At 26.7% G+C, this 22542-nt stretch overlaps 1 protein-coding gene across 2 annotated transcripts; it reads left to right on the top strand.

The window, feature by feature from the left end:
• The first annotated feature begins 8665 nt into the window (after positions 1–8665).
• On the top strand, positions 8666–11445 carry LOC101514213 (U-box domain-containing protein 30). 2 transcript variants are annotated; one of them, XM_004511759.4, is made up of 2 exons: positions 8666–8812; positions 9276–11445. In XM_004511759.4, exon 2 carries the CDS (start codon positions 9430–9432, stop codon positions 10777–10779), a length of 1350 nt encoding a protein of 449 aa, XP_004511816.1. In that variant the 5' UTR covers positions 8666–8812; positions 9276–9429; the 3' UTR covers positions 10780–11445. The 2 variants fall into 2 exon arrangements, with proteins under 2 accessions (XP_004511816.1, XP_073220758.1); XM_073364657.1 differs by lacking the exon at positions 8666–8812 and adding an exon at positions 9033–9051.
• Positions 11446–22542: the final 11097 nt, after the last annotated feature.

The raw sequence follows: 22542 nt of genomic DNA, 5'->3' as shown, positions 1-22542 counted from the left end.
CTTTGTAAAAGATCTCCTTAACTTAGTTTTTAAAAGCCTATTACAGCGCTATTTGAGAAAAGACCTCTTTAACTTATTTTTTAAAAGCCTATTACAACGCTATTTGAAAGAGCGCTGTAAAAGACCTCCTTAACTTATTTTTTTAAAGTCTATTACAGCGCTTTTTCAACAAGCGCTTTAAAAGACCTCTTAACTTAGTATAAAACAAAGTTTGGCAACCTCCTTATTTTTTAAAGGCTTTTATAGCGCTTATTGACAAAAGCGCTGTAAAAGACCTCATTATTTTACGTTCCAAACCGTCATCCATATCCTCAAAATCAGGTTCCAAACTTTCATAAATTTCCTCATTGTTGTCTCCCCTTTGGTCCATTTATCTGCATCCAGAACAAAGGAAAACAAAATTTTCAATATTTTGTTTAACATGTACGTGAACTTCAATTTACGTATGTTTACGTGAACTGAGTTCACGTATCGTTACGCAATCTGAAATCCAGTAACTGTACGTGAATTCAATTCACGTAAACATACGTAAATTGATGTTCACGTATATGACTTATATTTTCAAACTTCATTGATTATGCAATCTGAGTTCACGTACGTTTATGTGAATTCAGATTGCGTACATATTGAGTTAGGTTGAATTGTCAAACTCCATTGATTACACAATTTGAGTTCACGCACGTTTACGTTAATTCAGATTGCGTAGTTTCTGAAATTTTTATTTTTTTAAACCATACGTGAATTCAGTTCACGTAACACCAGAATGTACGTGAACTGAGTTCACGTAAAAATCCCAGATTTAAAAAAAAAATTACGAACTCAAATACAGACCAACAAACATACCTTTTTATGTAGATTTAACCACAATGTGATGATCAAACTGATGTGTTGTAGGATATGAGTGAGTGATGTAAGTTTTTAATGATTATGAGTTATGGTTAGTAAGGTATGGTGATTTTTTTATGTGAGTTATGAAATGGGTTGAATGTTGATGAATGTGGGTTATGGATTAATAAATGTGTAACATTGATAAAAGGACATTTTAAGTATTTTTATTTTTTTTATAATTTTGGGGGGTGTGAGTAGCAATTTGAAGAGTGTTGATAGCATTATTGATAGAAAAGCTATCTTACATTTTAAACAAGTAAGTTGAAACATTAAATATATAAATAAATAAATAAATAAGAGTATAGTAAAAAAGAGATAAATAATTTAATACAAAATTTAATGATTTAAAAACCTTAAAGAAACTAAAAATAAAAAAGGAGGTACTAGTTTGATCTTATCTGTGTGTAGCTAAATTTTTCCTGTGTATAACCTCTATTTTTTTACTTTTTTTTTGCATTCCACACTCCTTTTACTTTTTCAATAAATGAAAAATCGTAAAGAACCCGTTCCCTACCGCAAGGCAAGTGATATATACTAGTTTTGGAACGTTCATTTCTTGAGAAAATGTAAAAGGGGTCGCAGAAAATAGAAGGTGTTGGTATCATTATTAGCCTAAGGGCCTTGCAGAAAACTTGTAACAAGATATTTATTTCAGATTGAGACCAGCCCAACATAATTCCTGGCCCAATTTCGTAACCATCGAGCACTTTCTCGGATAATGAGTCTAGAGTCAACAGTTTAGTTTTAAATCGTTTTAGAGAAATATGTCATGCACCCCTCACTTTAACTTCCCACCCTCCATTTTTATAGAAATATAATTTTACCCTTTCAACTAAACAAAATTTTAAAATATTCGAAAGTTTTGAAAAATTCGAAATGACAATTTTTAGAATTTTCGAAACTTTTAAAATATTTAAAACTTCCGAAATAGAAAACTCTAAATTTTTTGATCTTTTTCGGAAGTTTTAAATTTTTGAAATAATCATTACATTTCGAAAATTTGGAAAGTTTCGATTATTTTCAAATCTAGAAAATTTCGAAAGTTTTCAAATCTGAAAATTTTCGAAATTTTCCTATTTCGAAAGTTTTGAATTGTTCGGAAGTTTCGAAAATTCTAAAATCTTCTCTATTTCAGAAGTTTCAAAACTTTCAAATTAATCAAAAGTTTTGAAATTTTTGATCAGTTCTGGAAAAATACATTTTGAAAGTTTTAGATTTATCAAAAGTTTTGAAAATATCAAAATATTTTGAATAATTACTTTTCGAAACTTTTGTGTTTATCAAAAGTTTCAAAAATGTAAAAAAAGTCCACTTTTTTATATTTTGAAAGTTTGAAAATTTTAGACGTTTCAAAAAATGGAGTGGTTAATTTTTTTAACGGACAAAATAGTATTTTTATTTGAAATGGGGGTGAAAAGTTAAAGTGAAGGGGTGCATGGTACATTTTTCAGTGTTTTAAATGTTTGTTATAATATATTCAAAAGGACGAGTTCATGGATAATGGGTTTAACCTGGTATTGTTTTTGTTTCTTGTTTTATTGAACTACTATACTTGTTGGTAATTTAGTATAGTCTTAAAATATTTAATTAACCTTGTGGTTGAGGGGGAATAAAAGGCTTGATTATTTATTTTTAATAGTGATTTTAAATTTATTTATAAATATAAAAAATCGTGAAATTTGTTATTTTTGATAATTTGTTTTATAGTACCTTTAACTATTTACATCTCAAAGCAATAAATTATCTCTTTGTGCAATCTTTGTAGTCAACAAATAATTATAGATAATTTTAACAAAAACATTAGTTAATATTATTTTTAACTTTGAAAATAAAGAATAGCAATGAACAATTTATTTTTTAAGAAAATGATTAAAAAAAACGAAGACATTAATCTATATATGTTTCTTTTGTATATGGAAGTTTTCACCTTCAAAACTCCATATAATGAATAGATTATGATTATGATATTGTAATACTTTTCCCTGAATTCAACTAGGCGTAAAACCCCTTTACAATGTCATTCGGTTGGGTTTTATTATTTTACCATGTCATTTTAAAACAAAAACTTAAAAAAAATATATCATAATTCTCTTTTCTCTTTTATTGGTTTTGCTCATTGCCAATGTTGAGAGAATGATCATCATTGATAGGTCCATTATATAAACTAATAACACAATTGTCTTAACAAGAAATTAAAAAAACATTTTAATAATACTATTAATTTATTTTAAACCTTCATAAAACATTCTGATTCTATAAAATATATTGTGTATTTAACAATATATTTATTTTTAAAGTTACTTTTGTTTTTTGTTTTCATAACAAATGCAACTATTGAAAGATGTTCTTCTGCCATAAATTTTGTGAAGAATAGAATGTGCAATCGTATGAAAGATGAACAGTTGAATGATTTGTTAGTTGCTATATAAAATAATACACATTTAATAATGTTGCCAACCAAAAAATCATCGAACGTTTTTATAATATGAAAACATGTATATGACAATCGTAATTTGTAGAAACTCTGTGTATTTTAAATTTGTTTAGTCATGTATTTTGTAAGAGTTTGTTTAGTTATTATAATTATGTATTTTTTAAAAATTAATAATATTCATTTTGAATTAAATATATACAATACTTTATACCCTCTATTAGAGAAATTTTCTAGATCTGCTATTGATGATCAAAATTAAAAGTATAATACGATCATTTAAAAAATTTACAAATTTTTTTGTTTTTATCTTAACCATTCATGATTTGACCAATAACTAAGATTAATTATTCAAACACTTTTATTATAAAAATCATCTCATTTAATTTTCCTTTTATCTGTGGTATTTATCCTATTAACCATAGACAATTTTATGGGTACTCAATAAATATGTCTTCAATTAGTATCACTATCTTTATCCATATAAGCATATAAAATTTTCTGCTCTTGTCCCATGTACGTACTAATTGAGTTAAATTATATTACAACTCAACGTACTTTATTAATGAAGAGAAAACGAATCATAAAATCCTTTTAATTAAAGTAACTTCTCAACAACATATTATAATGTTATTTAATATATTTATTAATTCATTAAATAATGATGTTAAATGTGCAATTTATGTGCAACTAGTCCAACTAACTATTGTATTCATTGTTCATAATGGCAAACACGACTGGCGTTCGTGTTTGGGATATGTTCATCATTGTTCAACCTCTCTAATTATGTCCTTCCCCTGTCTAGGTAAGGAAGTTCAATATGTAGTGTGACTCTGACCATATTCATAATGGGTTGGGCTATGCACTAACGTTACCGTGGCTAAAATCAATTTCTATAACAAACACTATTTAAGAGTAGTGTAAGATGGAACTAATTTAATACAAAAATCATGTTGGAACCAAACATGTTATAAATAAATAAATAAACATGAAAATGTACGTTGGTGGACCGATAGCAGGGTGAAAGAATATTCGATTGTCGATCTTTAAAAAAATGTATTATCTATTGGTAAAATAAAAAGAAAGATATGTTATGATATTTATTATCCAAGTTAAAAGCAACATGTAATGGGTGTAGACTTGAGTATTGGTAATCTCCGATGTCAGATTGCTAATACTATTGAATAAGATAGTACTGATTTTCGTAATTAATAAGTGGCTAAGGTCTAAGATGATCATGTGACATTGTATTGTATATTGTATATATAGTATAAAAGTATTATTGTGCTCGATCATGTGACCCCCACAGTGCCCTAAAGTTGAATCCCCAATACTAGTACTGGTCTTGGTCTATTTCTATGACCCGTTTTTATTTTAAAAATTGAATTGCACCCACATCACCAAGCTTTCCTCACCTATAGATCGAAGAACTCTCAAAATTAATAAATTAATTAACATAATAAAAAATGTTTGTCCTCCCAACTCCAATTTGAGTAAAGAATTGAATTCCAACTATAAAGATCCATCCAGTCTGGACATATAACACTTTCATCGGCGCCATCTACACCCTATTTAATTTCAATTAAGAAATTCATCCCATCTTTTTTATACATAATATTTGAAATAATATTAATTTCAAAAAAGAAATAATATTAAGAGCACACACTTAAATACATATATCCCACCAACTTTTTGTTGTTAAAGAATTCATACGAAGATCTTATATAAATTTGTAATAATTCATTCATATAATTTTTTTTTAATACAATAAATACTATTATAATTAACGCATACAACTGCGACGTCTAAAATTTAAACTAATAATATTAATCTAATATAATAATATCAATATTTATTAATAAAATTAGAACTTAAGAATCATTTATATAAAATTTTATCAAGCAGAAAAAATATTTAAAATTGTGTATATCATATTAATTAAACCAAAAACCAATCCATTTTCTATTTCTAATTACTTTAATTGCAATTTACAATCCACTCATTATGTATATGTGAGCGTCTAGATTTAAAAGTGATTCAGGTCAAATATGATTTAGTCTCATATATAAATAATTTTAGTAAAAATATTGATGTTAATTTCTTTTGAATTAAAATCATATTTACATCAAACCTTAATTTAATATGGCTCAAGGTATTAGTAATACAAATTACTTTGCCTTTGAAAAACAAATGGTATTACAAACTAATTTTTTTACTTAAATATGATAGTTTTATATAATATGTTAATGAAATATAAAAATATTATTTTGATTATTCTTGCTAAATATAAATTCTTATCAAAATTAGAAATGTATAGTGAAATACATTACATTATAAATAATGTAAATAATATTAATTAAATAATATAATAAAAAAATTAAAAAGTAATTTATTTTATGATATTTTTAAAATAAATAATTAATTATAAAATTGAAAGAATATTATTTGATTTGGAAGGAAGCATGTTATTTAAACTCAAGTAATATGAGATGATGTTTTTGAAAGTGACAGAAACTAATATCACGAAAGAAGAAAATAAAAAAATAAAAAAGTATTTGAAGTGTAGTACAAAATGTGGTCTTCCTGAGCAAACTGATGACTGCCCTAATAGTATACTGATGAAAACGAAAGCATAGGATTAGAGGATTATTAAAGTGTAAATGGTACAAGGTTAGTGATGAAAAACAGTGACAGAGTTGGCAGAGTCACGTGTCATTGTCCAATTGGGTTGGATGGAAGGTAAAGAGAGAACTAACTGGACATATGCATTCTCAAAGGCAGTCAAAGCAAAGACTGGATAAGCAACCGATGCGTACAGTCAAAGCAAAAACTGTCACACTCCAATGCTTTGCTGGCATTTTTATCTAAATATATAAAAAGGAACCCTTTTCCTGCCCCTTTCTCTTTTTATTTTTCATCTTTGGAGACCGCGGATTGTCGTTTCTCTATTTTTATTTCTAAGTTATATAAACTCATTTTTTTATTTCTTTCTTCTTTGCAAAAGCATCTAATATATATATATATATATATATTCGATTTTCTAAAACGAGACGTGCCATTGCGCAGTAGAACCTCCTTTTTTTACATCTATTTTTGACTTGCGGGTCCACAATGTTCAACTTATTTAGGATTATCATTTTTTCATCGATGTATATTTTTATATCAATTTTACTTTTTAACATAGATAAAAATAGAGAAAATGATACGATAAATTTAATATGTTGTGGTGTGATAAAAAAATATAAAAAATATTAAATATATATTTTATTAAATGTATTTAAATATAAAATTGTATATTTAAATATATAAATTATATTTAAAAAATATTTTCAGTAGTATTGAATTTTAGTTAACATTGATATTTACGTTGAAATATATAACTATATAAGTTTTTTTAATAAATGTATAAGTTATTATTAATAAAATAATATTTATGATAAATTATTTTCAAAATAAAAAATTTTGAAATTTTATCAGCAACAAAATTTATTTTTCTAATATATTATGATAGTTTTAACTTATTTATTTTATATATCACTCTTTATATACTTATTATTTTAGCTAATTTAGCTTTTATATTATTTCTATCGTGAACCGCACTGTTTACTCATTCACATCCTCGTGGGGGTTCCCTGGACTTTTGTGAAACTCCCCTGCCTTTTATTGCTTCGTGCACACCATATATTTCTTTATTTATACTTTGAAAGACCATTTTATCCTTTTTGACCTTTCACGAGGAAGGGAAAGGCGTTATTAATTTATACTTGCACTAATTAGTATTGAATTACACCTTTGCCTTTGTTGAAATTTTTCCTTTAACTTTTTCTTTTTGACAAAAGATTTGTTATGAAATATGTCAGACAAATTATTTGCATAATTTTTTAGTAACATTGGTTGTATTCTTGTCACCATAACGAGCCATGCTTTTCTGTGATAAATTTGGCCAAATAATGGGCATTTTATTTGTTGGAAATTCTCAATTAAGTATTGAAAGAGGCAAATGGTCTCCAAAATATTAAAACAAAAGAAATGTGAATAAATCCTTTTTAGGTATTTGTTAAAAAGAAATAAATTCAAAAATTATATATTTAATATTTTAATATTTTTAATAATTATTATTTTTATTTAAAACTTTTTAAATATTTGTTTTAATTTTGTAATAAATATCTTTATAACACTTATTACTATATTTTGGTTCAAACATTTTATGCTCTCTAATCACCTTGTTTAAATTAAACCAACCTATACACGGATTAATTTTTTTTACATGTATGAATGATAGATACAACGACATCCTTATTCATGATATATATAATCATTTAATTATATTAAAAATGATTACAACACCAACACAAATAATAGAGAGATAAATTGTAAATAAGATGTTATACGTTTGATAATAATATTCAACAAATAAGATATATGTCTCTAATTATAAACATTTATAATTTTCACAATATTATATGAATGAATTATGATTTTAGTGTTATAAGTGGTATTTATAATATCACGGTTTATATTATAATAATATCTTTAAATTATAGTGCCGATAACTATATCAGATCAAACTTTCAACTGAATGATTATGATATGTTAATAGTTTAAAATTTTTTACATTGATGATGCATAATAATTAAATCTGATATTAAATTAACATCTAAAATTAAAAGATTTTGAATAAATTTTAGTGCATTTATAAAATGAAAGTATCTTTGGGTTTTAATGTCATGAACCAAAAAAAGAGCTATACTATTCTTTATTTTGTTTTGATAATGTGTATTTTAAACATCTTAAATGTGTCACATTTATAAATAATTTATTGATATATGTTGTTAATTTTAATGTCATGAGTTTAATTGTATCTGCATCTATTTTAATTTTAGTATTTTTGAATCAGTGTTGTTCTTAATACGATGATGATTTCGACCACATAGTTGTTTAAGACAATTTTAAATTTTAATATTAAATAAAATTTGATTGAGATTAAATTCAGGTAAGGAAGTCTCTTAATGTAATTTCATTAATGCATTTCAAAACTAAAAACATTATTCTAGTTTAACTTAATGATAGCTGATTGTGAAAATGTTAGTAACTATTTTCTTTTTGATTTGGCTCGTTTGTTTGTGTTAATTTAATGAAATTAAAAAAAAAATGGAGTTATAAATAATCCACAATGAAAAGGAAAGTTGAATGGTAAAGATTAGATGAGTGCACGTGTGGTGCGCGGGCCGAGACAGTCTCATTGACCGGCTACAGCCCATACTTTTCCGGTTATCCATATTTTGAAACAATAAAGAAAATAAAACTATAAGAAAAGATTAATTAATGAAAAGATTGAATCAATTATTTAATCAAATATCTGTTGCTTTGTTGACCAAATGCCTCGAAAAGAAAGAAGGCGAGACTCAAAAGAAAGAAGAGAAAGGAAGCATTTGCATTTGACAGTGGACACACACAACATAAGGAATTGCTTCTTCTCTCTACTCAACTGTGGTACGGTTTCTCATCTCTTTAATTTTTATTTATAATAAATCAAAATGTTATTAATAACTCAAACTGAAGTTAATTTCTATTAATCCTTCACTGTTCATTCTCTGATCTGTTTTCTCAATTATTTCTCTTCAACCCACTCACCCATCTCCTTTCAACTATTTTGTCAGGTTTTTTTCCCTGCCATTGATTTTACTTCTTTGTATTCTATTGTAATCTACTCACTCACTACAGTACTTGTGGTCCGCACTCTCTCTTTTTTTTCTTTTCTTTTTTTTTTTTGTTTTTTAATTTCATTTTAATTAAATAAACCCCTTTCTTTTTCAACCTCGATTATATGTTCATGATTTGAGATGTGATTGTCATTATTTATTTTTTTGACCATAAAGCCATTTTTTTCTACAGTGAAACTGAAACCTATTGTCTCTCTTTTTTCACTTTCTTTTTATTTTTTCCTTTCTTGCAGGGTTGTGTAAACTGTAATGTGATGTCCCTTTGAAGAGTTATTGTCATTGCAGTGATTCTAGTGTTTTGGGTTGGAGATTTTTTCTTCAAAGTTTTCTACTTTCTTTTTTCTTAGGTCTAAAAAAAGGGTTTTTTTTTTTTTTTGGGTTGAAAAAATGCCGATGTATCAGCCTTCTAAAAGGGACATAATTTTGGGTTTTGAGGGTGGTGGTGATGGTCAGATTCTAGATCTGGACACGGCGGTGAAAGATGGTGTTTTGGGTGGTGTTGACGGTGGTGTTGTTGGAACTGGTGTTGGTGAGAAATTGGATCTGAGAAAAATGATTGAAGAGCTTGAGTTAAATGAAGTTCCAAGTGTTTTTATTTGTCCAATCTCTCTTGAACCAATGCAAGACCCTGTCACCCTTTGCACTGGTCAAACCTATGAGAGGTCCAATATTCTCAAATGGTTCAACTTAGGACACTTTACATGCCCCACAACTATGCAAGAGCTTTGGGATGATTCCATCACACCAAACACTACCCTTTACCGTCTTATATACACTTGGTTCTCTCAGAAGTACTTGTTGATGAAGAAAAGGTCTGAAGATGTTCAAGGAAGAGCTTCTGAACTTGTGGAGACACTCAAGAAAGTTAAGGGTCAAGCTAGAGTTTGTGCCCTTAAGGAGCTTCATCATGTTGTGGCTATTCATGCTACTGCACGCAAGTCTGTGATTGATGAAGGTGGTCTTTCTGTTTTGTCTTCTCTACTTGGTCCTTTTACTTCACATGCTGTTGGCTCTGAAGTTATTGGCATTCTTGTTTGTTTGACGCTCGATTCCGAATCGAAAAAGAATCTTATGCAGCCTGCTAAGATTTCCCTTATGGTGGATATCTTGAATGAGGGTTCAATTGAGACCAAAATCAATTGCACGCGATTGATCGAATCGTTAATTGAGGAGAAGGATTTTCGGTCCGAGATTATCTCTAGCCATAGTCTTTTGGTTGGATTGATGAGGCTTGTGAAGGATAAGAGACACAGCAATGGAATCTGTCCAGGATTAAGCCTTCTCAGAACAGTGTGTTTCTATAAGGAAGTTAAGAGTTTGTTAGTGAGCATCGGTGCGGTTTCTCAATTGGTTGAATTGTTGTCTGGTATGGAACATGAGTGTTTGGAATTAGCACTTTGTGTTTTAGATTCGTTGTCGTCAATACCTGAAGGCAGAGTGGCTTTAAAGGATTGTGTTAGAACCATACCTATCATGGTTAAACTCTTGATGAGGATCTCAGAAAACTGCACACAATATGCATTGTCAATTTTGTGGTCTGTTTGCAAGCTTGCGCCGGAGGAGTGTTCGTCAATTGCAGTCGATGCAGGGCTTGCTGCAAAACTCCTTCTTGTGATTCAAAGTGGCTGCAATCCAATATTGAAACAACAATCTGCTGAGCTTTTGAAACTATGTAGTTTGAATTATTCAGATACCATCTTCATTTCCAAGTGTAAGCTTACAAGAACCATCCAATGACACTGGATTAATTAACTTGGTGGTGCTAATAATTTGTAAATTCAAGGAGCAAGAGTTAGCAGTAAAGGGTTAGCAGCTTCTCAGAAGCACAGGAAACTCCAATAACTCCCAAAAGATGTGAAATGGGATTTGAGGTGCAAGTCTCTCCTCCTGTAAATATTTTTTTAGTATTTTGATTCCAACAATTGATTTGAATGAAGAAGAATCATCATAATGTGGAAAAATTGCACACCCTTTGCTCCACTGCATTTACTTCTTGTTGTCCATTGTTGATGTTCTTTTACAATAAGCCCCATCAAGAAGATACTGAAATTCTTTATATACTTCTTTTGGGGTTGGTTATATTATGGATGTAGAAGTTATGCTGTTGTTGTTGGACAAAGATACTTCTTAGGAGAGAGTGATCACACAGCAAAAGATGGAGCTTGCAATTTCAATTGTAATTTTTGAGGAGTTGCTTATGCTCCAAGCCTTAATTTCTTTCATTGTATCTTCTTCCTCTTTGGATCTTTTTTAGAGGCCTCCAATTTTCCATTAAAAAAAATACTAGGAATTTTGCTATTGATCTCAAACATGTGTAGAGAGCCTTGTGACCTTCAATTTTTATGTGTACAATGGAATTGGAAAATCAACTATTTCATTTAATTATTATTCTGCATTTCAACATCTCCAAATTGTGATATTTGATTTTATTTATTAATTAAGTTCCCTTTGATGTTGCCGCTGTTGAAATGTGACCTATGAGTGAAGGGAACAAAGTGAAAATATTAAGGGATGATTGACTAGTGCACCATCCATCACATGTGGTTAAGTTTACAGTTTTTATGGATGACTAGACGTTTTGGTTAAGTGTATACTTTTGCTTTTCCTTTTGTGGTAGTATTTAAGGACAAAGACCCAATTTAACCATTCACTGAATCACTAGTTGATTGAAAAAGATAGATAAGAAAGGTTATAGCTTTCAAACAATAGGAACTTTGAATTGGTGTTTGGCCTTAGGAATACCTACAAATCAGAAAACATCTTTGTCTAAGTGTCTATAAGCAAATAATGCTACTGAGTAGGATAAAGGCCACACCTAAAAGCCACATAGTAGGCAATTAGTAGTGTAGACTACTAGTATTGCTCATAGATTGTTATTTAGGGAAAATCAGGATATTCTTGTTGCTCAAAATGCTTATGTGTCTTTTTCTCTTTAATGCGAGTTCAAACAGTGAAAAAGATTACATTTTTCTTCTTTTCTTTTAGAATGAAGTGTCATTGTGGCTGTTGATTAAAATCAATTTAAATTTCTAATAAATAGCATCAAATGGGATGAATATTTTAAGATCTTAGTTTTTTAATATTTTAAGATTTTAGTTTTTTAAGAATAAATCCAAGTTTTTATAGATCAATGAGATTGTGGAGATTAATTCATCTTGATTAATTTATTTGGAAGAAGTCAACTTTTTTTCTTATAAATAAAGAGTATTATGAAATATTATATCATTTTTTATTTTAGAGCAACTGTATGTGTGAGAACACTTGAGTCGATTTTTTATGGTGAAATTGGTATTTATTCTTATAACTTTTAGAGTTAAAAAATTATAGAATGATACACAATTTAAAGTTGAGTTACAAATCACTATAATTTTATTTAAAATAGTAAATATAATTGAAATATTTTTGTGAATATAGAAAAAATGTGTATTACAAATCACTACAAAGACAATAATCTCAATAGATCATTATTTCCTTGGGTATTCTTATTTTAAGTTAAAATTGTTTGTTGATTATGATTTTCAATGTTTTGACGATTATAATAATGATATTTATGACCCGTATTTTTCCTGTTCAATGTTGATCAGGAGAGATTAAAATGAGACACTAATCTATATTCATTTTTTGTTAGTATTTTTTAGTAAAACACTTATTTAACTTATTTTTAGTAATCAAAAGTTGTTTTTCAAATATATGGGGGCACTATTATAACAAGTGGCGAAATTTATATTTTTAGTTAGTATTTACGTTAATACGTATATACTTTAGAGATAATTTAGAGATGAAATTTGGTTTATGGGCTAAAATATCTTGATACATTTTGTCAAGAACTAAAAGTAATTTTTTTTTTAAAGATTAATCTATACATATTTTAAAAAATAAAATTTTAAAATATTTTCATTTATATTACTGTCATTTTCTCTTCTTAAGGCCTCATAACCTCCCCAAATCTCTGTATACATTGGATTTTAGCTAATTAATCTTACATTGTCATATTCCATTCCCACTTGGGTTTGGTAGTTTTGCTGAGTTTAGCGGTTCTTCGTTCAAACATGTATTGCGTCTATTATTAATCTATACTCTATATTTTTTAACTAGAGCATTAATGTATATGTACTTATGCGAACCTAATATGATCATAACTTCGTCTTTTGCCCCTCCAATTTGAGGGTGTTTAATATTGTACCTTAATAATTGTTCTATTTAAACATAGCATTGGGAGTTTTGACTTCAACTTCTTTTCCATCCTAATGGTGCGGTACAAGTTCAATTAACTCAAACTAATTTGGACTATGGCACGAATTAACAAACGATTTTAAGTACATTTCATTAGGCCTCACTCCTCCATTCCCACATCCAATTAATCAGAGAAAATTTGTACCTATTTTTATTTATTATAAGTTAAATCTTTATCTCCATCTGCGATGAAGTTTGGATTTTGATGTCCAAAATCGTTTCTATTCATATATATAAATATATATAATAAATTTAAAAATTATAATAAAATTTATTAAAATCATATTTTATATAGATAGAATATTATAATTTTTAATATTAAAAAAAATATTCAATATATATATATATATAATTTAAAAATAATAATAATTAATATCAACAGCTCCAAATTCGTTTCCATCTCTAAATTTTAATTTCATAAAAAATTCACATCAACACTCAACTAGAGCAAATATTATTGTCCAAATTAGGACGAGTTTGAACAATTAAGTACGCATAGATACGAGTTGTCTTGCCATTAGTAATTAGCAAATCAAACACAGGGAATATCATCAGTCAAAACTCAAAACCATATTGTCTCCGTGATTGCCTCATTCGTAACGAATTGATGTTTTGATTTTTAAAAATACTGTTAATTCTCTATTTTAACATATTTATAAAAACAATTTTTTATTTTAAAAATTAAATATTTTAATCATCAATTTTTACATTTGTTATGCAGTTTTGGTCTCAAAGTGTAATGTTGTTTGGTAAAACATATATTAAAAAAATTAAAAACATATTGCTTATATTAATTAGTCCTCTCACTTATATATTTTGGTGCTGTGGTCCTTTGTTTTTATACATAGTACAAAAACAATGTGCAATGAAAATACCCAGCTCAAATATAATATAACGTAAATCAGGAAATTTTCCTTGATTCAACAATTATAACAACATAATTATGTATGCAAGGAAATTAAGGATTGAAACCAGCAAGATCTTTAACGCAGCTTCCACCAACTGAATTTGTATGCATATATAATATAAGGTCTTCTTTTATCAGCGTAGTATTTTTTGAAGTAAACTACATGATTTTTAACCCCATATATACATAACCATCAAAGTTGGTGTGAAAATAAAAAACAATATTAACTGAAATAGGCCAATAGAATAGTAGTAATGTGTTTGCCACAAACACATTAATGTAGTAGAGGAGGTTGAAGGGATTTCTTTAATTAATATAGCTCATTTAAGGCGTTTGGTGTGAGGTGATATAACACGGATGTAGTCAAAGTGATACTAGAGCCAGCGCAAGGCATTAAAAAACTAACCATAAATAATTTCATCACTCACTATTCAAATACTTTTCAAGATCACTTGCGGATTTTTCTTTACAATTTTCTTATGTTTAAAGATCATATATTTATTAAAAAAATATATATATTAATTAAAATAATTTATAATTAAAAAATAATATCACACTATATTATATATAAATAATTAATATGTAGAAATTTGCTAATAGTTAATAGTTGAGTTGTTAACTAAGATGTTAGAGTTTATATGTTCGAATATATTTTAATAATTTATCACTCTTATATTAATAATCGTCGTTATTATATATATATATATATATATATATATATATATATACATAAAAATATATCGTTATCGTATATATAATGAAAAATACGTAGCTCATGTCCACCGCTGCTCACGATTTCATTGAAGATCTAAAAGACTATTTCGTATATATATATATATATATATATATATAGACACACACGGTTAATATATGACTAAAGATCTAAACAAAAAATATTGTTCCTGCAGAAAATATTGGTACACAATTATAAATTTGATATAGACGTCAATCTTATTTTTATCGTCTTGATCTTTAGTCATAGATTAACTAGTATAATATCTGTTAATTTTCAATTAATTCAAATTTTGAATAAAAATGTTTAAATCTCTTCGTAATTCCAAACATGTGTTATCAACAATATTTTATTTCTTTTGATGTCCAGTGAAATTACTAATGAATTTATCAGTTTGGATTTGGCTTGCTAACCCTAACTGCATATACTTAATAATTCAGTTTAACTCGTGCACAAAATATTATTCTTCAAAGGCAACTGCATGCTCAATATAATATTGATTATTCGTTATATTTTACTTATTTATCTGTCAATTTTACTATTATGACCGAAGACCGCTGATCAGCAAACGTGGATTTTGATTTAAAAGAGGTGGGTCATCCACTTATCCTTTAATGACTTAAGTCACTAACATTATGTGTATTCCTTCTTTTTTAAAATTATAATTAATGTAACTAGTATGATTAAGGTTTTCTATAAGAATTTTAAAAATTCAATTTATTCTAATATATCATCCATATAATCAACTTATACTTCTAAATAATTTATTCGACCCGTTTATTTGATTTAGTTATAAAAATATAAATAATAATTAATAAATTTGTATTTTTAAGCAGCAAATAATATCCAATAAATTATTAAAATATAATTTGTTCATAGTTTTATATGGGATGAGATATAGTTTTAAAATTATTTATAAAAAATGATTTATAAATTGTGAATAGTTGTTAGTCTATAAGTCTGTTTGTAGAATTGTAGCAAACTCAAATTCTAAAATGATATCAGAGTCTATTCAATATCTATTAAACCACCTTCTATCAGGTTAATCTATCGGATCACATTTAATATTGAACGTAAGAGTATCTGTTAAGAGTTTAAGATTAAGATGAGACACAAAGTATTTATAAGTGATGAATAATTCATATCCTCCAATTTTATGAAATTATATATATAATTCAATTTAAATTCTAAGATAATATCAAAATTTATCTAAAATATATTAAATCACCTACTATCAATAATTGTTATTAGGTCACATCCAATTATCTAATCCTATATGTGAGAGATATGTATTACAAACTTAAACTCAAAGAGAAATTATACCCGTATGTTAACAAACGTTTTATCGTGTTATTCGAATTTTGGGCGTCAATCTAGAAGAGTGATATGCTTAGCCCTTTATCTCTTAATATATATATATATATATATATATATATATATATATATATATATATATATATATATATATATATATTTCATTTAGTAATAATATGATTATATATGAGTTATTTGTTATAATTGTAATTTATTAGGTAGACAAATTTAATAATTGTTTTAGAGAGGTTTTAAGTAAACATTGATATTTAAAAGATATAAAACTTATGGGACACCCGTTTAAGGATGATGAATCTGTTGGAAAAAAAAATTAGATATAATTATCTCAATTTTAAATATTTCTTTTCATGTTTGAACAGATAAATAGTCAAATAAAAATATAATTTCATGAATAATAACAATTAGAAGAAAATTAAATATCAAAACACACCTCACAATTTTTAATCTCAAAATAGAATAATAAAAATCATAAAATCCATTAGAGTAAAACCTTCACTATTAATATTAATTAACACAAGAGAATATCAACAACAAATAACTATTACCAAAAAGGGAAAAATAAACAAGTTCCAAAAAATTAAATATCTCAAATTAACTCTAATAAAAGATAAAACTACATGTATATCAACAAATGAAATTCAATAACAAAAATAACATACTAAAAACAAATTTGTTACACATTCATTGCTATCCTGAACCCAATTATTCTCCTCAGTTGCTGATAACGCTTCTGTTTCTTTTCTTTTCGTGAGTTTATTCTCACGCTACAATGTTGGGCAGGGGTGGGAATAGGTCAAGTCAGATTAGACTTTAAAAAATCTAAATTTAGTCTACAATTAATTTTTTAGACATAAGCCTCAGCCATCATAGGTTTTTTTTTTCTCGGTATGACCTGGAAGACTATTTAAAAGTCTTATTAACATTAAAACATGTACTGTTATATTTTACATATTTATATATATTAAAAAAAATGATTTTTCTAACAAAATGAGTTTAAAAAAATCTGAAACAAACACTATTTAAACTCTAAAAAAATAATTTTTAGTTTCAATGAATAGATTTTTTCCTGAAACAAATGCACTAATTATTACCTCTCAAACAAATATGAAACGACTATTCAGTGATTGTCTAATTGAATGACTACCGAATATAAAATCACTATCGAATATGAAACAACTAACGAATATGGAGCGACTAGTGAGTGATTGTCTAATTGATAGATTTTAAAATAAAAATAATAATATTATTAATAAAAAATAATATTGATAAATAATAAAATATATATAGACCGATCTATTACATCTAATAGATTTTTTTATAAACATGAGTATGACCTATTTAAATAAATAACTTTAAAAATAGCCTTTTTATCAAATAGGTGAGATCGGACAATAAATAAATAAGACCATATATTCTAGACGGACACCCTAGCCTATTCCCAAACGGTAAAATAATGTGACACTTCTTTTTCTTCGTATTTCAAATCATGCCATCTGGGCACTAGCTTTTTCAACTAGGGATTACAATACCTTGTGTCTCATAATGGGCTTGGCCCAAAACAATAACCCAACACTTTTTCTTCTTCTCTTATTTACTTTTATTAAAATTTTTAATTAAAAATATTAAAATAGGATAAAAATAAAGAAAAATATATCAAAGAATTAGCTTAATTGCAGTTTTGCTCCTCCTATTTTAGCTGAATTGCAAAAGTAGTCCTCATATTTTGTTTCTACCCAGTTTTGGTCCTCCAAACAGAATTTTAGTCCAAAACTTGATGAAATTTCATTTTTTAAAGCCGTACTACACCATTTATGATCATAGATTTCAGGTACAATTGTTATAAATGAGATCTTGAGCCATTGTGTGACTTAAATAAATACAAAAAAAATGAAATTTCATCAAGTTTTGAACCAAAATTATGTTTGAGGAATCAAAACTGAAGAGAAATAAAATGGGGGGACTACTTTCGCGATTCAGCTAAAATAGGGGGACCAAAAGTGCAATTAAGCCTAAAGAATTTTAGAATTTTTTAAGTGTATTAAATTAATACATAAAATTTATATATCAAATAAGTAACAATTATTAAGTATAACTAACTAACTAATTATTATACCTAATTTGTATAATTAACTAATATATTTAATATCTTTTTGCAAGCTGAAATGTATTTACTATGTTAGTTTGAAAATCATAAGAAAAAAATATAGAAATTACATTGACTTCAAATAATATGAAATATTAAAATCTATCGACTAAAATTTCATTTAATCATCCATATATATATATATATATATATATATATATATATATATAGAATGAAATCTAAAATGGTTAGAAATAAAGAAATTTTGTTTAACCATACACTTTTTAATGGAATATGCTAATATGCTGATTAAACTAAAAATAATTATAAAGGCAAAATAATTATATCACTAAATTTTTTTGGGCTATTGAAATATAACTTTTAGCAAATCCATAAAAGAAGGTTTTGAAAGAAATTTAAACTTGTTGAAAACATATCTATGAAACATCATGTATAAGAAATCTTGAATGATTCAAGTGCCTATGTTCATAATATTGGAGATGTTGAAAATGTTTTGGACCACAACGAGCAACATTCTATCTACATGAATAACCTTGATTGTACTTAGACTTCTAAATATTTGCTAAATTTGATGCAGTTTGTGGTTTTGTCAATAATTTTAAATAGAAGTTCATAGTGATGAAGTAATTTCAAATTTTTTGATAGATACAACAAATGCCTAACTTTTAAAACGTCCTAAAAATGAGTTTTTAATTGAGAAAGAAAGAAAAAAGATAGGAAATAATTTTTTTTTTGGTTTCTTTTGGCGTAAATTTTGTTGGCAAACACTTTTTTCTTAATACCTATTTTCTCATGATTATTTTTTATTACAATTCTAACTTAGAATTTGAGAGGAAATAAAATGAAAAAGAACAAATTATTCAAGAATCAAATAAGATATTAAAGATAAATCAATTAACCTTCAATAAAAATTTTCTCAAGAAAAATTTAAAAAATAAATTAGCCGAATAACTATATATTTGATATCATATTACAATTATAGATAAAAATAATAAAATAAGATAAAAATAAATAAAAGTATATTGAATAATGAAAAAATTATTTAAGTACATCAAATAATACATAAGATTTATATATATAAAGAATAACAACTCATAAGTATGAATATTTATACTCAGTAACTAATTAATTATAAATTATAGTACTTAATTTGTATAATTAACTAACTAATATACTTAATTATTTTTCTTTTTATTATAATATAATGTTAATAATAAATTTATTAGTAAAATTGATGGATCTCACATCAGAATAACCGAAGCGAATTATGGGTGGTGTTTTAGATATGACATGAGTTCGTATCCTCTTAATCAAAACTCCACATGTTATAGCTATTCTTCATCTTATTTTAATTCCAAAAATATCACATGAGACATAAGTTTAATTTGGATGAAGTTTTATAATACATATTAAAATTAAATCGTTGAGCCACCCAACAACATAATGTTGACTGAGGGGGAATCAAATTGGTTTGCTTATGTCACTGCTCGCACTGGCATCACATTTTCCTGATTCCGCCGACGGTCATGACAAAATTGGAGCCACCCCATGCTTTAATCGTTTGCTTTATTTGACAATCAACGCAACACACCACATTTTTATTTATATAATATAGTTGCCATATGGCTGCTAACAACAATCTATAAATAGTTCAATTTATTCAACACAAATAAAGTTGTCACATAAGTGAAAATAATTAGTTACTAGCTAGCAAAATTCACTTAATTGAGATCTAGTGTTATACTTTTAGAACTATGGAAGCTTATTCAAGCTCTTATCCTACATCTAATAAATCTCATAATAATTCAGTGCTCCATTCAGTGAGGAAGTCACAATCAAAACCATGGAAAAAAGCTTCAGTAGCACCACAACCATCAACAGCAATCAGAGTTTATGAGGTGGATGTAATGAATTTCCGAGAGGTTGTTCAGCAACTAACCGGTGCACCTGAATTCAAGCCTCAGATTCATCATCAAATTGTTCAAAATGTTGCAACACCTTCAGTAGTTACAACTAATTGGTACAAAGAAGTTCAATCTCAGGAGAGTAGTGGTAGGACAAAAAACCAACCAGGTTTGTTGGAATTGAATTTATCTTCAACATCTTGGTGCTCTTCCCTCTCATGAAGCTAGGAACAGAGCAGTGACCGATTGAGAAAGGTTCTGGCTCGGTCTTTCAAAATGTTTTATTTGCCTTAGTTTTTTGCCACTTTAATAACATGGATGTTGCAAGTTATATTACACTTTTAGTACATGTTATATATGCTTGTTGGATTGGATAAAGACATGCAAGTATATAAAGTAAGAGATGAAATTAAGTTAATTTGATAAATGCTTAATTAAAAGCTCGTTAATTAACAGAACTCGTGTCATTGCTATACTTCAATCACATATTCACATTTTGGATCGATTATAACATTATGTCAACCTATAAATTTATGGTTGATGTAGAATGCTGTTTTTTTTTTTTGACAATGTATGCTAGTCCAAATTCAAGCAAACTTGTTCCCATTTACATTATATATTCTCAATTCTTATCGACTATTAATTGAAACAATGATCAATGATGTTTCAGTTCAATCTAAGTGTTTGATCATATAATCTCAAAAGCTAAAATTCAAATTTTATAAGGATAAATCGTAAATGGTTTGTTAATGACGATTTAATTAATTCTCTTTTCTACGATTTGTTATTTTAAAATTAAGTACCGAGGGAAGGGTATGAAGAAAGATTTATCATGCACCTTTGAGTATTGGTTTAATGGGTGTTGTTGTCGTCTAAAAACATGAACCTCAAGGAGGGTTAATGGTAGTAGATCTTTGTAAGAAGTGGATCTGCTGATTTTGATTGTGGTGGTACCGATCCAAGAAGAAGGTACATGATGAAGGAATTGTGAAAACCCGTTGTAACTAACTTAAAGAAAGTTGTATCTAAATTAAGAAATTAGGAGAATGAATAATATCACGATTAATTTAAATACGAAGTAGTAATGTGTGATCTTATACTAGTCAAAAAGAAAGATAAATACATTAGATTCTTTTTGAATAGTTATAGATTACACTTTACTCTCTTATATATAAATTACATATGAGATAGTTCATTCTCATAAATTAGATATATCTAAAAAATAGAGTGAGAATTACTCGACTTGCATGATTTTTTAATTGGCCTTGTATTGTGGCCATATTTTATGTGTCTTTCCTCCATGATTAGTCCATTCCAACTATTAGATCTGTTGTTGATTTTTTTCTTCTTCTTATAAATAGAGAATTCTATTTATTTTAGAAATTTCATCAAACTCGATGTATTTAAGAGTTTTCTCTCTTCTCTCGAATAAATTTCGGGTCACTTCTCTCATTTATTTTAGTTCTTTTTTGAAAATTATATTGTCAAAATTCGAGTGATCTTAATAACATACTTTTAGAGTGACCGCCATAGTCATATTTATAGTGTAATTTTACAACAATTTTTTATGATAAAATATCGATAAAGTGTCAAAAAATAAATTAAAAGAAAACAACATAATTCACAAGTCAACTAAAATGATGCTACACCTTATTTTTCAAAACCGTGTCTTTTGATAAAAAAAAAATATTAATTGTTTGAAAAACATATACAGAAGTATCATATTATAATGATATACTTTCCCATAATTAAACTAACATAAGGAACGCTTGTCACAAAACCATGAATGTTGGGTAGAGCAATAGTCACTAATTATGTCGAGCTTTAAGCTTGTTTGACCTAACTTTTTTAGGCTTTTTTTCTACCTTCCTCCCTAAAAATTATTATTATTATTATTATTATTATTATTATTATTATTATTATTATTATTAGTATTATTATTATTATTATTATTATTATTAGTATTATTATTATTATTATTATTATTATTAGTATTATTATTATTATTATTATTATTATTAGTATTATTATTATTATTATTATTATTATTAGTATTATTATTATTATTATTATTATTATTAGTATTATTATTATTATTATTATTATTATTAGTATTATTATTATTATTATTATTATTATTAGTATTATTATTATTATTATTATTATTATTAGTATTATTATTATTATTATTATTATTATTAGTATTATTATTATTATTATTATTATTATTGATTATTGATGTCGATTTTATTGTTGGTTCGGAATGAAACGGCGTCGCATTCAG

This window comes from Cicer arietinum, chromosome 8 (genome assembly GCF_000331145.2).
Source record: "Cicer arietinum cultivar CDC Frontier isolate Library 1 chromosome 8, Cicar.CDCFrontier_v2.0, whole genome shotgun sequence".
Lineage (NCBI taxonomy): Eukaryota > Viridiplantae > Streptophyta > Magnoliopsida > Fabales > Fabaceae > Cicer > Cicer arietinum.
Note: the sequence above shows the minus strand (reverse complement) of the source record. Positions and strands in the feature narration are given on the sequence as shown.

Bases quoted from the DNA above. Each gene is read 5' to 3' on its own strand.
- LOC101514213 (XM_004511759.4), top strand. From the start codon at position 9,430: ATGCCGATGTATCAGCCTTCTAAAAGGGACATAATTTTGGGTTTTGAG.